Here is a 17,429-nt window from a genome sequence, read left to right on the forward strand (position 1 = left end):
TGTAAAACAATTTCAGCAATAACTGTGCGTTATAACCTTAATAAAGGTAGGAGTTATTGCAGGGCTGCTGTATTAGACCACATTTTAGCAAGGTAATCCTCATAAACTGGAAACTGTACGATGTGTACAATTACTCATGTTAAGTATTAGTGAGTTACCAAGAAAAGTTGTTGCAGGACATTACATTGAGCGAGTTATGTGGATCATATGGCCTCTTAAATGCTGAGACCTTTCTGTTCCTTATATACACTTTACATTAGAGCTGATTATATGGGAACAATGCAAAGAATGTCCTTTACTCAATGTCTGGTGCATAGAAAAGACTTTCTATTGCTGTTAGGCTTTAGTTCAAAGGCATATTTAATTTGTCATGTTTTTTGGTTTAAAGTTTATGTTTGTTTGTCAGTCAAACTATATAAAATAAGGGTGAAATTGAATATAATTTCTCACAGGACCAGAATATAAAAGACAACAAAACAAATCAAATCAACAAAAAAGTCAATTTATTGTAATTGGATTGTTTATTTCTAAAATATCAATCCATCCATCACCACCAATGGGTGCATCATAGTCTGCTACATAGTGATGGCAAGTTGTGTCTTCCTGTTTGTTAATCCACATTTCTACAGCAGGAAACACTATGTGTATCAGCTGACTCTAAAAATGATCTCTTGAGAGATACAACCTTAGCACATCAGCGATCTGTTTACTGTGAAAAGCAACAGTCTGATGTTATAAGGACACCAGGACCATCCTTAGCCTAGATTTTGAAATGTTTGAAATAGGCTAAGGTTGATGTTTTTGAGATGTAGGTCAGAAATCAATCCTCTATTGGTTTGATGAAATCTAATTAGCCAATTGGAATGAGAACAGGTTGATTTTTCCCCCTTTTTTCTTAGAAAGGATTCATTATTATCATTTTAACTGACTGGATTGACTCTATGCTAAGTCTCTATGCTAGCAAGTGTTCCCATTGAATTGTTTGTATGTTTAGTATTCTGTAATATGTCTCTTTAAATGTAATCCTCTGAGTATGAGAAGTTATATTGTAACACTGGTGAAGACATCTGCCAAAATATATTGGGATTATAAATTGATTTTTTTTTTTTACCAATTGTATTGTATTTGTACCACGTCGCCCATCATGCATGACAGCCAAACTGCATGTAATACATATGAGTGACTACCTGGTAGTCTCCCATCTCACATGTGTGCGAGAGTTCTGCTTTTTGGAAGGTTAACACCACTTAATTCTTAATTATTTGTAATCAGAGAGCAGGTTGGACAGCTATGGCTTGTTAAACTGGTTTATTCCAGAATATAGTGAAAAATATAGATCACTGTTTTCCCAAAGCTCAAGACGCAACTTGAAATGTCTTGTTTTGTTCCAACCAACAGTCCACAACCCAAAGATATTCAGTTTACTGTCATAGAGGACCAAAGAAACCAGAAAATATTCACATTTAAGAAGCTGGAACAAGATAATTTGGGCATTTTTTTTCTTATAAAATGACTCAAAATGATGAATAGATTACCAAAATAGTTGGCGATAAATTTTCTGTTGATCGACTAATCAATTCATTGACTAATCGTTGCGGCTTTATCGGCTGTATCTTCTTGTTGGTCTTTCTATTTGGTCTATATTGTATTGTTGAGGCCAAATTGAAGCTAGACTTAACTTTGTCTTTAGTTTCATCACAGTGGATCATGATGTCGCTTGTTTCACCACAGCCGTGGAGATTCTGATTCACTCGGCCAGTAGTTAACACTGTTAGTCTGACTGTTGTCAAACAATATTGCAACAGTCCTGTGAGGATTTGCTGCTGTCTGTTAAGTAGCTCAGTGTTGGTCAATGTAACGCTTATGTCCAAGAGTGTCTGGGAAGATGCAGAGGTCATCAACATTCAATTTTCCACTTCTATTATTTTCCCCTTAGGTAGCATTTTTTAAAATTTATATATTTATATATTTTCTATTTTTATGGCTGCACCAGTCCATCAAATAGAAACACTCTAGAGCATCATTTTATTAACATTTCTCTCAGTTTGATTATATTTGGTATAATTGGAAACGCTGAGATCCACAATAGAAATTAAAATAAAGTTATGCAGGGTTGAACAGTGTTTGGCTGTGCAGCATGATTAACTGACTGAGTTAATAAAGTCAAAAAATAGAGTCTTGCTGAAACTAATTATGAGCCTAAAACCCACCTGCAATAAACATGAAGCCACTATATTTATAAGTCATTAGGGCTAAACAGAGCTAACGAAAAAGTCAATAAGAAGTCAATAAGTCCACCGTATGCAGCACATAATGGTGTCTCTACCGATCCCTTTGTCCTACATTATTAACCATCATTGTAATCCATCACATTGTATAGTTGTATAACACTAAGAATCTTTGCAATACAGCTCTTTATGTGTGTTTTACTTACAATACTTAATTCACATTTATCTCTTCAAGCGAACTACAATGGAGGTTAACATGTGTAGTTGTTATATTACCTCATACAGACTATTTTAATGTTCATTATAGACAGAGGAAGCTGAGTTTACACTTTTCATTTAAACAAAGAATAGAAAAAGAGTTTAAGGAGCATCAGACCTTGCTGGGAGTTTCCTGGTGGACACTATCGGAGAGCTGCACTAAAGGGTCTAGCGAGGTTGAATCAGTGTAAAGAGATCACCATAGCAACATGCATGTAATGGTGGTTTTTCTGGGAGTTATTTCTGTGCTGGTGGGGAGACCTACAGTCTGCTGACCTACAGAATCTGCCTTTTCTCTCTATGGAGAACTATGTGAATTACACTTTGAATTATTATACAGAATACATATACATAAAGCTTTCTCCTCAGCGTACTATAGTGACACTGCTACGTTGTGCAGTGTGCATTAAAAATTGCGATACCTTTATTTTTTTTAGCCTCTTTTACCATAAACTGTGAATCATAACATCGCCTGTAAGCTGAAAGGAAAAGATTTTAGGACTCGGCTCAGCTTACGTGCTTACTGTCTGTATGTTTTCCTTCATCACTGGAGTCACCGTTTTTTATTTTTTATTTCTTATCTTCCTGTTTACAGATTATGCAGGTGGCGCGATGCCCAACAGATGAACTGTCGTTGACCAACTGTGCCGTCATCAACGAGAAGGAGCAACAGTTTGAACAGTGAGTGAGATTTCAGTGTGTTTCTTGTTTTTTTTCTTCAGCATCTCTCTGACCTTCACTGTTACTAATCATAGGTTTGCTTTTAACCAAAACTCTTTGCAGAACCATGAGGATTTTCTTACAGAACCATTTGCAGGGTCGATTCCCTGCTTTGTCAGTTGATCCATTATCTGCACATTTGTGTGTTTTCATGTAGCATACAAAAGTATTTACTTTAGTGCATGTTATTTTGGGTGCTTGTGATGGTATCCAAATTATGGAAAACTATAATGTGTTGACTGACGACTCTGTTTTCTGTCCAGCGAGCTACAGCGAGCCAGATTTAACTTTATACTTGTAAATAATGTAGCCACAAGCCCCCTCTTTATACTGGTGGATATACTGGTTATCATGACATTGTATTTGAACAATCAATTAGGTTTTTTTTGTATTTGAAAGATTTGATTCAGATATTTTTGTAGGGTTTAGTTTATACTCATGGTTGACAGTTTGACAAAGTGTCTACTTAGTAGCTTTTTTTCTGAACTTTCACATCATAGACGTGGTTGAAATCTCCCAAAATATCTGGACCTTGAGTAACTATAATAGGCCAAAGCCAAGAAAGAAATTTCACATAACCAAACTGAAGTAATTTTGGTTTTTAACATCTTATTGTTTCATTTTGTGCCTCATGTTGTGTATCTATGTTTTAAAATCATGAGACTGTGTTGGAAACAAGTCTTGTCACTTTGATATGTCATCCCTTGTAGATCCATCTATTTATTTATAACATTTTTTTGTACTATATACGATAACCTTATCAACTGCTGAGGCTAAAAAACCAGACTTGGTGGTGTCTTGTTTCTCAAAACTCTCAAAAAAAGACAGAAACACTTTATCATAACAGTTATTATAACCTGATGAAGAAATCCGCTTGAGTATTTAACCTTATAGTTGCTCCGGTAAAAGAAGAAGAGTATTTACATCTGAGTTGAGACACATGTTCCTGTTATCTACACTGAATCCTTTCCTTCTTCTCCTAATTCATCATCTCAACGCAGATACGTGACTGTTCGCAATTCAACCCACAAGTATGTGTTCAGCTTGAAGAGGCATCCCAGTGTTAACTGTGGGACCATCGCCTTCAGTCTGCCACAGGTAGGCTTCAATGTTTAAACAGAGCAAATAATTACTGTGTCACCTGATGGCAGCTGTTTGTTAAACTGTTTCCTACAGATGTCATCGAGAATATTTTACAAGACAAAATGAATAAAAATGTTTGTTTTTGTATATATTGACCAGTTATTCCTCAATTCTCTCTTTTCTATAAAATGAGATACCGCTGTGTCAATTTCTGTCTTTGTAATACATTTATTTAACTGTTAAATAACCTGTGTGGTGCTTAAGGCAGCTAACTGTTGTGTACACAATCATCTGTTTTTCCTGCAAACATGCTGTTCTTTTTAACCTTGACTGTAAAATGTGACGCAGTATCCTGACAAGTAAACTTCTGAGCTGTGTTGCGTGGTTGTTTCTGGGCTCTTTGCATGAACCTCTTTGTCTGTCTCAATCTGTCTGTTACTACTTTTTCCTCTTTTGCCTTGCCTGTCTCTGCCTGCTCTTCCTCCCGTCTGTAAACTTGGCAGCCACAACGGCACACAGGTACTACTGTAACCTCCTCGAGACGGTCTTATTTTACCACAAGAATTCATAACCAAGTGGTGTATAAAAGCATTAAAGATGTTTAAAAATCTGGATCTGAGTTAAGCATTTCAACCCACAGAAATGTTGTGAAATAAGACCACGTTGCAGAGGAACGTTGCACTGATGTCTCTGTGAAACGTGTAGTGATGTTAATTAGAGGTGTAGCTGTGCTTTGTCTGATAGCTTCTGGAAAATGTAAATCGCCTTATTGATGGATAAAGGTCAACCTGTTGCCTTTTTTCCCATTGATGTTACAATACTACTGCAATCCTAATACATAAGAAATGATAAAACATGGAACTAAATCTATCATCTGCTCCTTTTCCTCACAGAGAAAATGGGCAGGCCTATCAATCGGACAAGAAGTTGAAGGTGAGCTTGAAGTTTTAAACTTTTCTAAACATTTAAAATCTACTTTTCTGGCTACTTTGGGGCAACAGAACAATATTGAAAACACAACATCTGATGTTTTAACTGTTAGATGTGCTCCTATGTCTGCCGTTTGGTGCTGGGCAGGTAGCTTACAGTTGGTTTATTTATCTAGAGCTTTATTTATCTAGAGCTTTATTTATCTAGAGCTTTATTGCAGCTTTATTAGGGCTCTATAGTAAGTAAAACTTTAACTAATGGTAATAAAGTATTCCTATAGATATTCCTGTCATAATGTAGCATTCGGCATACAGCATGGAAAATAGTCGTGATGTACCGTCGAACATTTTAGGCTTTGCTAGTCTGTAACTGTCAGCAGTATTACAAACTGTATTTAAAAAAATTATATAAAGGAGAAAAATCAGGATCTGGCTCTGAAATGTACATCCATCGAGAGCTAGATGGCAGCAAAACATGTCTTTGGAAAATAAATGGATCAGAGTAACATGTCACAATTGCAGATAAGATTTTGAGAACATGATGCTTTAACATGCAGCTGAGTTTTGATGCACTTATTATTTATAACACTAAAACAATCCCTCACAGTGATTTTTCAATAGTATAACGTGCAGCAATTATTTACTGTACATGACAAAATGACAATGGAGAAGTGAATTTATGTTGCTTTATGGTTGCTGTTGGTTACCCACACAGGCTGCACAGACTCTGATTGTTCTGGGACGTCCTTCCAGCCTTTTGTCACAACTTCCATTAATTGTGCTCGACTGTCTTTCTCTCTCTTATGACCGAACGCCTTCTGAGTCAGAGAGACATCGCCACAGTGGAAAGAATAAGAGCCTCTAACATCGAACCTTCAGACTTTGAAGGATTCACGCCGCAGTCTTTCTCTCCGCCAGAAAAAAAACATCATCTGACTTCAGATGCCCACATCCTGTAGATTACTAATTATACATGGTGTTTGGGGGGTTTAGTTATTATTTAGGTGTCATGAGGGGTGGAGGGAACATGGTTTAGTCAGTTGCAGGGAGAGACAGTACAACAATATAGGCGGGCGGTATCACTGCACATCTGTGTGAGAGGCTGGACATCATCCAGAGAAAGAGAAGGCCTGTTCTTTGATGAAATATTTCGCTCGGCTCCCTCAGGCCAAAGCGATGCCCCGAAATGATGGACTCCATTATGGTTCTGTCTGCATATCAGGAGTAGAAAAGAGGAATGAAAATATAATCCTCTGAGTGAAAAAATACCTTAATCTATCTCGACATCGCCTTGAAAAAAACCCAGCAAAGAAAAGTCTCTTTCTATTATTTGATCAAAGGAATAATCTCTCTGACTCTCTCTCAGTTAAAACATTTGAAAATATTTCAATAATTTTAATTTACATAATGAATAGAATAATTTTAGCAGTGTTTCAGGTATAATTTTCCTAATTACCTGGCAGCAGCCGTGAGCTAATTACAGTAAATCTCATTTTCATGATGACACATTACCTGCAGTTTAAGATGTGCAGATGATTTGAATAAAAAAACAAAAAAAGGAATCACAGATCATATCTAATGCAGGAGCTGCCTGCTGTGTTGCACAATAAAGGATAAAGGAATTACTGTTTGATTATAACAGCTTTCTAAAAAGGCATTTATTGATTTGATAAGCATCTCACATGTACTAATGAGCTTAGATCCTGCTGTTCAGTTGGTGCTTAATTGAACATAATAACACCATAGATGTCAGGGGTAGATATGAGAGGTGTGTGCAGTGTTTGTGTGGAAAATGTTAATTTAAATGCTGCAGAACAGTTAAATTACAGCTAATTAAGCTGAAAATGATGTGAATGTGGAAGAAAGTTATTGGAAAAAGCGAATAAGATGATACCACACACTTGTGCATACCTACACTCATATTCATATTTAAAGCTGTACTTACTTTTTACCGTCTTTCACCTCATTGTTTTGATTTTCCGCAAACTCTGCTCTCATTTGACTTTGTTTCCTTCCACAGCAGGCAGCTGTGGAAGGAATGATGAGTGATAAAGCTCAGATTGACTGTTCACAGAGTGTCCAGCACCAAATAGAAGACAGAAAAAAAGACTATAGAGGCAGATATTTTCCCAGGAGTTAGTTCAAAGCTAAAATATTGGACTTGGAATTTGTCAGAAACACAACTCCAAATGAATCGTGGTGTTGTTTCGTGTTTGCCGGATGTCTAAATTAGAAACTGTTTGTTGTAACAACTTTATAAAGTTACAGTATGTCAGATTTTATATTTTCAGCTTGTTTCACTTGCCTCCATGTGGCCAAAATATTAACTAATGCAGCTTTAATTTCAATTTAACAGCAGTAAAAAGGGAGAAACAAAGTCATATTCTCATGAGGACGTAGAGGAAACACTTGGTCAGTTTATGTGTTGCTAGGTTTCCTGTCAGAAAAAAACCAGACCAGTGAGAGATGCTGTCATCCAAACTACAAACCTCACCGTCTGTTGTCTCTTCTCCCCCCTGTAGTGTCCATCTACACGTTTGACAAATCCAGACAGTGTGTAAGCAGCATGACAGTGGAGGTAGATTTCTTGCAGAAGAAGAACGTGGACAGCAATCCTTACGACTCGGACAAGATGGCCATCGAATTCATCCAGCACTTCAACAACCAGCCTTTCACTATCGCCCAGCAGGTGCTTGGGGCTTTAAGGGGTTAATAACAGAAGAAGAGTGTTATTCATGTATATTTTTTGTGACTAAGCTTTTTATTTCTTTTTAGGTCAGGGTACAGAGACACAAAAGAGAGTGAAAACACACATACAAGTAACATAGACTACATTAAAAACACAAGATGTATCCCCCCTAATACCTATAACACTTTGCTGCAGAGAGAAAAGAAAGTAAATAATAAATAAAAGATGGAAGGTATTATCAAATTATTATCATGTGTTTTTCATGTGAATATACAGGATCTTTAAATCCACAGTCCACCTACACAGGTACTACAGCTGGGAAAGACTGAAGGAGTAGATTGAGCTTATTAGTTTATGAGGTTGTAGGAGAAAATGTTCACAGTAAAAACACAAACAGATAAAAGCATATTTCGAGCTTAGCTTACTTGTTGCATTCATTCATTGATCTATGATTCAGAAAAATGAACAAAAATTTTGCCTGTTCTTATCTCATAAATAACGTTTTGCTCCCTGTGTGTGTGTGTTTTGTTCCCAGCTGGTGTTTAGTTTCTGTGATAAGCTCTTCGGCTTGCTGATAAAAGATATTGAGGCCATGGACCCCAGCATCCTAAAGGGAGAACACGCCTCCGGCAAGAAACCAAAGGTATCCGGAGAATTATCTGTCATTGTCCCATAATGTTCACACACTTCTCTACCGTAGAGACTTTTATATAGTTTGGGAGTCATTAATTGTAGTGAACACAATTTATTTAAAGCCCCAATAATTAAAATGTTACCGTTAGATGTTGTTGTGCATAATCTATAACTGGGATTTCCACCTGCTGATCGTACCGTGTACTGAACTGATCATCATCTCTTTTGTTTGTCTTTCCTCAGATTGAGATCGGTTTGTTGCTGGCAAACAGTCAGGTGATATTTGAGAAGTCAGAGACCTCATCCATGACCCTGGTTGGTGAGTGTCAGCAACACACCTGGTACTCGGTACTAAAACAAGAGCTCTTCTTCTCAATTAGTAATTTAAGCTGAATCTTTCTGTGGGTGTCTAATGTTCAGCCACTAAAGCCGACTAGATGATGGTACTCAGAGACTGTTAAATCCAGGAATCCAAAGGACAGTGAGCTGCTAACAGCACTACAACCTGACACTTGAAACACTTGAAACACTTGAAACAAGAAAATTGAATTTTTAAATTCATTGGCTCAATGACAGTTCTCTGTAAAACCACAAGGGGGCAGACTGCACACATTTAGCTCGGCTTCCTTTCCTATTTTGTTGGTATGGTACATCAATAAGGCACCAATGGCCACCTGACATACAGTTTATTTTTTAAATATATATATAAAAGAATTAAATATAATATATTCTGCTTATATGAATATTGTGATAATTTATTGAACAGTCTGAAACAAAGTTAAACTATTGAACTTGCTTAATGTAGAAGACTGAAAAGTTCAAAACTACTTTTTGGGATCGATGCCTGTTCAGTCCACCATATTTACTTCATAGCATGCATTCACTCACGACGCTTTCAAGTGTCTCCCATAACTGAAGAAAACAGGGGAAAACAGCACAGATGTATATGTGACAGCAGATAGGAAGTTCTCTTTAATAGTCAGGTTTTCAAATTCATTAAAAAACACAAGACTTTCAATATATTTAGCTTCTGTTTTCATGATTCCTCTCCAGGGAAAGCTAAGACCCGAGGGTCTCGCCAGTCTATCATCAGCCCAGACTGGAACTTTGAGAAGATGGGTATCGGCGGCCTCGACAAGGAGTTTTCTGACATCTTCCGTAGAGCCTTTGCCTCCCGCGTCTTCCCTACAGACATCGTCGAACAGATGGGTGAGTCCCCCCCCCCCCCCCCCCTCTCTCTTTGTCTCTATCCTGCCATCACTTATTCATTTGTTTGTGCTTCCACTTTTTATACTGTTTATCTGCAAGTCAGATGTGAGGACGTTTCCAAAGATTCTCTGAACCAATCACTACAATCTGTCACTCACCATCAATGACTTTCTGAAAGTCTCGCTGTGTATTTAAAAACCCGCCGTGTACAACCATTCCTTTAAAAATTTGAAGGACAAAATATGAAAGCGTTTGCACGGAGCTCTTCATCAGCATGCTGAATGTGAATAACATGAATACATTAGACTGCAGTTAGAAGAAAACACAGATTATGACCTGAGAATCTCTCAGAAACGGGGAACTTCCCTTTAAGCATTCATCACGTTAGACAGATTAGATTAGGAAAATCTGCCAAAGACAATCACGTTTTTCATTTGTTGTATTCAGCTTGTGTTCAATCCTTAAATCAACATTATGGCAAACAAAACTTGGAGAGCTATAATCAATGATTAGCAGGCAGGGCCTTCTCTGGTGCCTCAATCATGACTAAAATCCCTGGCGAATGATCCCCGCACACCCTCATTTATAGATCTTTGACAGCTGTCGGGCTACAATGATGATTCACTCTGCAAAGGACAGCAGCTTAATCTAAGCCATCTTTGTGACTCATACACATAACCCTTTCTTCCCACACACATGTGCACACAATCACATCAGTCCTAATCCTAGCTCACAGACCCGAGGAGTCTTGTGAAAACCTGTTGTAAGGACCTCTGAGCTCGGCAAATGTTTAGAATACACACAATGTTTAAATCTACATTCACACACCCTCCGTACCCACAGCGCTCAGGGCCTGTGGCAGTGTCCGGCAGTGTGTGAGATGACCTTTTTTAGCTGGGTGGTTGTGTTGCAGGAGTCGGCCTTTGGCTGTGGCCAGCTGGCTGCTGTAATGAGATGGCGTGTCCTGATAGAGCATCCAGCTACAGGTAAAGCTGTAATTGGCAGGCGGTGGGGGGGGGAAGGCAGGGAACGCAGGTGCTGACAGAGAAGCCGTGCGCATGTGTACGTCACACATTTTGTGCGCGTGTGCATCGGTGTGTGTTTGAGCAGAAGTTTGAAGGTTTCACCCTGTCTCCCCTTTGCTCCCGGAGAGGTGAAGCAGACAGACAGAAGACAGAGGCTTCAGTGCTTTCTATCCTTTCACAGCTTCAACACAACCACATAACTTTTTCCCCCCCGCCTTGCTAGAGAAGTCGTCCCTTCTTCCCTCCAACCCCCCCTCCCCCCCTCCACCTGTCAACCTGTCTGCTTTTCCTTCAGCAGGCCCAAATGGCAACTCAGATGGTTATCTGGGGGCCTCTCAATTAGTCTGGGCTAAATGTCATTAAGCAGGTGCAAAAGGCCATTAGAAGACGCGCACTGTAAACTCACAGTCCACACTTCATCTTAAAAACAAAGGAAATCAGATTAGAAGCCAGGCGTTATCCATTCAGTTGACTTTTCTGTGCACATGGACAACAGCACTAACTGTTGTCATTATCAATTAACTGCTGATTATTCTCTCGATTAATCATCTGTGTATAAGATGTCAGAAAAAAGTGAGTTAGAGTCAAAGGTGACGTCTTTAAATATCTTATTTTATCTGACCAACAGTCCAAAATGCAAAGATATTCAGTCTAACATAATGAATGACAAAGAAAAGTATTAAATCATCAATTTGAGAAGCAAGTTTTTGCCATATTTGCTGAAGAAATTAATAAAAATACTTGCTCAAGTATCCAAATAGTTGCTGATTCATTTTCTGTCGATCAAGTGACGATTAAAGGACTAAACGTTGCAGTTCTAGTGTAGATTATATTTATTCTTCGTCTTCTGTCGCCACATTTTGCAATAAAAATTCCCAGTCAAAACAATAAAGTCTGGACACTGAAAGCTCCTCGAGCAATAACTGTCTATTATCACCACAAACATAACTTCATCAGATTAACATCACACAAAGACGGGCATGCTAACATTTACAAGAATACATTTTTATCATGAATACATATACTTAGTCAAAGCAACAGAATCCTGAGTTAAAGCTCAGCTGATTTAACTGCATGGGTCACCACTGTGCCACGTCGTACTCATAATTACATAACTATTGCCAATATTAAACCAATAAATTAAGGAAAAGGGATCATTTAGTGGCTTAAATGTAAGCTGGGAACACTTGAGTCCTGCTACTTAAATAACATTTTTGAAACAAAATCCTCTATTCAGTCTCTACCAAACCAAGTTATGAGCTGAAGATGATTAGTAGAAGCTTTTTCTGTATATGTGAGTTTCTCGTCAGCTTCAGTGTTTTCTCTCTGGTTCTGCGTGTGTGTGTGTGTGTGTGTGTGTGTGTCTCCAGGCTGCAAGCATGTGAAGGGAATCCTGCTGTACGGACCCCCAGGCTGCGGTAAAACCCTGATGGCACGACAGATTGGCAAGATGCTCAAGGCCCGGGAGCCAAAGATTGTCAACGGCCCCGAGATTCTCAACAAGTATGTCGGAGAGTCTGAGGCCAACATCAGGAAGCTGTTTGCAGAGGCAGAGGACGAACAGAAGAGGGTGAGGGGAGAGGGACACATAACACACGTACTCAGACAAGGGTGTTTCTCCTGTTTTCTAAGCCAAGATATTGCAAACACTTGACGATAATAAAAATACCAAAACCACCACAGCCAAAAATTAAAAACCCCACACACACACACAAAACTGGTTTTAATAAACAAGCCTGTTTTATTTACATCGTCCAGATACGGTACTCAGATGTGCAACAGTTTTGCTGAGCTTATTATCTGCACGTCATAAATCACCAACTTCGCTCTCAACGAGGATCTGTATTCTCCACTTATCCACATGAAACACAGATAAGCATTTCATCTATCTAAACAGAAAAGAACTAATTTCTCCAGGAGTGGAAAGATCTGCCCTTTAGCCAGACATAGCTGTAATAACTTTGGTAAGGATATGATGTGTTTCTGTGTGTGTGTGGTTGTGTGTGTGTGTGTGTGTGTGTGTGTGTGTGTAGAGGGGGGTGGGCAGTTATGCATTGAAACCCCAGCAGCGATGGTTGTTTTTGGATGGTGAGACACTAGCATGGAGCCTCACTCTTCACCACCTAATGAGGGGCTGGGCTCTCTTTGACCTTGTATGAGATCTCCCTTCACACACACACACACACACACACACACACACACACACACACACACACACACACATATCCAGTGTGTAATAAGGACAGCTCCACACCTGCTTTAAATGCTACGTCTGAGACTGACAGGTCTGTAGATGAAGGGATAACCCCCCACCCTGCTGCTCTCTCACTTTTTTTTTTCTCCATCTGTCTCTCTGTGGAGGGTCAATAATGATTTTCAAGAAAGCGTCAGCGGTGTCGTAATCATTCTGCTGTGTTCATGTCTCTGTTTATGTATTACTTTAAATTGCTTTGAGTCTGAGAGGACGCTACATATTGATATGAGCTACTGCTTTTAGTAGTTACAGTTCCTCTGGTGGGATCCGTTTATCCCTTTCAGTGTGCTGCACTACACTACCTCTCCTTATTCTTTATACTCACCATATTCTACTTGAGCATGTACTGTAATATAAAACTGACGTTACATTTGTTGTACAGAAAACATTTCATAACCCAGGGATCAAACCAAGTCATTGTAGAAGGATTCAAAAGGTAAATAAGTTTCTGTTGGGGAAAAACCAGAACATGGTTCCAATTACACTGTTGGGTATATTTCCCTCCACTTCCTGTTTAGTTTCTCTGTCTTGTATATATACGATAACTACTTCTCCCAGTTTCATCGGGGTTCCCACCAACCTGCAAACAAACCTGGTATTTTTTGAAGGTTTTTGAAAGTGAAAACATTTTTTGTGGATACAGGAGTAATTTTTAGTTTCATCAAATTAAGGATTTTATCATGGTTTCATGCTGTCATAAGGCAATGAAAAACATGGCGTGTTGTACACTAAATAATCTGGTTTAGTAACACACAACAGATCAGGATACTGTAGCTGGTAAACTAATCTTCTAAAAATGTCATGTAAGGGTACAAATATGAAATTTAATTATTTATTCTGAGAAAAAAGGAAGCAGTGTTTCTGTCTTTTGGCCTTCCTTACCCTAAAACATTCAATTTGACCTGATAAGAACATGTAAAGCATCAAAAAGTCCTTTAATTTGATGCCTGAATGAGTGTGGGAAACACATTTTACTGTCAATGGCAGTCAGACATAATAACATAATAAATCTAAAGAAATTTTAAAAAGAAAAGATACAGTAGACAGCACACATATACAGTATACTCATTAATAATTGCTGTCATTAATTTTCTCCCCTCCTCTCTCTGCTGATCAGCTTGGTGCCAACAGCGGTCTCCACATCATCATATTCGATGAGATCGACGCGATCTGTAAGCAGCGTGGAAGCATGGCGGGCAGCACAGGAGTCCACGACACCGTAGTCAACCAGCTGCTGTCCAAGATCGACGGCGTGGAGCAGCTCAACAACATCCTGGTCATAGGTGCAAACACATAAACATTCACTAGCGAGAGCCAACCAAACTTAGAAAAACTCCACAGGCCTGAACATCTGCACTCTATCTCATCTCTCTCATTCATCCTTTTCCTCTTCTTTCCACTATCTGTCCATCATCTATCCCTCCCTCAGGTATGACCAACAGGCCTGACCTGATAGATGAGGCCTTGTTGAGGCCGGGAAGACTGGAGGTGAAGATGGAGATTGGTAAGAAGTGAAGGAGGCAACAGATAAGGCTTCACACTAACAGTTTATCTAAGTGGGTGGGAATGGGGATTAAAACTGTCAAAAAATGCTTCAAAAAAAGTAAATGTTAATGTTATCTTCTTCACTTTACATGAGTTGGTCAAGTGTATCAAAGGGGCGAAAATCTAATCTGGACAGAGAGAGGACACGTGTAAAGTTCTCCTCTCTAGTCCAACAGAAATGTGTGCAGTGTAGAATAAACAGACTTCAACTGTCCAACACAGCTTTTCTGGATGACAATATGTTTGAATGAAACACATTAAAAAAAACAAACAATAACTTTGCTGAAGCTTTAGGTCGTTTATTTTTTTCCATTTCTACTTTCAGGGTTACCGGATGAAAAAGGCCGTATTCAGATCCTCAACATCCACACGGCACAGATGCGTCAGTACAAACTGCTGGCCAACGACGTGGACATTCAGGAGCTGGCAGTGGAGACTAAGAACTACAGCGGTGCCGAGCTGGAGGGTCTGGTCAGGGCCGCCCAGTCCACCGCCATGAACAGACATATCAAGGTCAGAGTCCTCAGGTTGTTTTTAGTTTATTATTATAGTGTGTATTTAGATACTGGAGATGAGAGGAGTTAATTATCAGTTAATAATCAGTCCTGCAAAATGTCTAAAGTGGATCCATCACAACCAGCAGTTCAAAATGTAAAGATATTCGATTTACAATGATATAAAAAGAGAAAAACGGCCAATCCACACATTTGAGAATCTGAAATAAGTTAATGTGATGATAATAAATGTTCACATAATTCACAATTTATCAATTATTACAACTGTTGTTGAATAATTGACTCATTGTAAGTTGTTATTTTGCTATTTTTTTTTCTTATAAGTCAAATTGTATCATTCTTCCTTAAATTTACATTGAATTAACTGCCTCTGGGAACTTTTTTTGATACTTTTACAAAGGTGTTTTTCAAAAGCACTGATATGAAGAGAGTCATATGTTGCCAGGTTTAAGTTGTAGGCCACACGTCTGCTGGGCTCGGTGCACTACTGTGTATATAATGTCAGTTTAACTAACAGCACAAGTGAGGAAGGATCGTGTGCAGAATCCAGCTGTGTGTGTGTGTGTGTGTGTGTGTGTGTGTGTGTGTGTGTGTGTGTGTGTGTGTGTGTGTGCCCTTAAGTGTTTTGTCAGGTGTGCAGGTTCAAATCTACACAACTCATTGGGACACACAGATAAGGTGAAGATCTCATCTGTTAAGTGTTCTGCCCCCACAGACCCACACACACACACAGACACACACACACACACAGAGCAGATATTGGAGGGTGATGATATATGACGGACAAGGGCCTTACACATGTCTAATGGCTGTGACGTTTCTCTTCACTCCTGTAAGCACTTATTCTTCCGTCCCTCCTTCTCTCCGTCTGACCTTTCTGCTCTGAGAGCTCACATTGTCTTCTGACACATTGCGCAATCTGAAATTCGCAATACATCATCTAATGGATTTCACTAGCAAGGGGCGCGGAGTTCATCCAGTAACAAAACTTAACTCTCTTAATTTGTACTATGTTTTTGTGTGTGTGTGTGTGTGGTTTTATGTACGTTGCAGGCCAGCAACACGGTCGAGGTAAACACCGAGACGGCGGAGAAGCTGCAGGTCAGCAGGCACGACTTCATGGCCTCGCTGAATAACGACATCAAACCAGTAAGTTGCTGTACATCATCATCATCTTTATCTCCTTCTCTGCCTCCTACTGTTTCTATTTCCAAATACAGTTGATTGAAAATACATGAAATTAAACATTTAATACACATAGTTCAAACATACCTTTCTCCTACCCTCCCACCAACCTAAGGCACCCCTCTTGAAAATACCAACATGCATTAAAAAAAAACCCATAAAAGAATAGACAATATAATTCACATAAAGCTGCTGTTAAGGTGTTGACTCTCTACTGGAGCTAGCCAATGAGAGGCGGCCTGATTTTATATTCTTTTACCAATTACCTTCCTCCATTTGGTTATTCATAATGCCACAACTTAACCACGAAAGTTTCCAGTTCCTTCCAGTACACAAGAGGTTTTTTTGGCAGCAATCAGACTAAAAGAGAGTAATTGTTTTCTCACGTGTGAAACAGCACTGAAACTGTTCCTCATGTGATGTTTCCATTACCTGCTTTTGTGAAGTCTTGTTTGTTTTCGTCACGTCTGTCTGATATTTACGATCATACTGAACTTGATCGAATCTTAGATTTTTTTGGGGGGGGGAAGGACTTCGTATGAGCCCCTCGCATTCCTTTCTTCCCGGCACACCCATTTAGTTTTATTATTATATCATTTACCGGCACCGTTAAATTGCACACACTGAGAAACTTAACTAACCAACACTGTTTAAATTGGGTGCCGTTCAATAACGATGTTGTGTATTTCAGATTGTTTAAAACATTTTGGTCTCCTTCTTTCTCTCATCAGCCTGCAGCACAAAAAACCTCAGGAATGTAAACCATTGGACTGTAAACAGTAACAAATTGTAAAGGTCATTCATAGTGCAGTTGATTGTGTTCTCTAGTTCTTGTGACAAAGTATAGCGAATTAGATTTAAACGGGAGGTGGAGGAAATTCATTTACGCTTTGTCCAAGACTTTAGTGTGTCTGAAGAGTCTCAGGGACCATTAAAAAAAAAAAAAAAAACACATTTGAAGACCTAAATCGAATCTGCTCAGCGGCTTCATGCATATATCCCCTGATCACTGTAGCAAGACATTCACATATAAACCGGATTTATCTCAAGAACAGCATTTTTTTAAAGTAATGCACCTTGAACTGATTTACAGGAAGCATTCATGTTGACCTGCAATTGAAACATCACATTTACAGTAAACAGTATCTTCTCTTTC

At 38.9% G+C, this 17,429-nt stretch overlaps 1 protein-coding gene across 1 annotated transcript in view; it reads left to right on the forward strand.

Moving 5' to 3' along the window:
• Positions 1-17,429, forward strand: part of LOC137171610 (vesicle-fusing ATPase-like) — a 30,843-nt gene that overhangs the window by 1,568 nt on the left and 11,846 nt on the right. Inside the window, exons 2-13 of the mRNA XM_067575632.1 lie at positions 3,082-3,167; positions 4,208-4,304; positions 5,183-5,222; positions 7,741-7,907; positions 8,443-8,550; positions 8,784-8,859; positions 9,594-9,749; positions 12,145-12,344; positions 14,146-14,311; positions 14,458-14,532; positions 14,899-15,086; positions 16,142-16,237. Of these exons, the coding sequence (XP_067431733.1) occupies positions 3,082-3,167; positions 4,208-4,304; positions 5,183-5,222; positions 7,741-7,907; positions 8,443-8,550; positions 8,784-8,859; positions 9,594-9,749; positions 12,145-12,344; positions 14,146-14,311; positions 14,458-14,532; positions 14,899-15,086; positions 16,142-16,237 (1,455 nt within the window). The remainder of the gene's footprint in view (positions 1-3,081; positions 3,168-4,207; positions 4,305-5,182; positions 5,223-7,740; positions 7,908-8,442; positions 8,551-8,783; positions 8,860-9,593; positions 9,750-12,144; positions 12,345-14,145; positions 14,312-14,457; positions 14,533-14,898; positions 15,087-16,141; positions 16,238-17,429) is intronic.

This window comes from Thunnus thynnus, chromosome 20 (genome assembly GCF_963924715.1).
Source record: "Thunnus thynnus chromosome 20, fThuThy2.1, whole genome shotgun sequence".
NCBI lineage: Eukaryota > Metazoa > Chordata > Actinopteri > Scombriformes > Scombridae > Thunnus > Thunnus thynnus.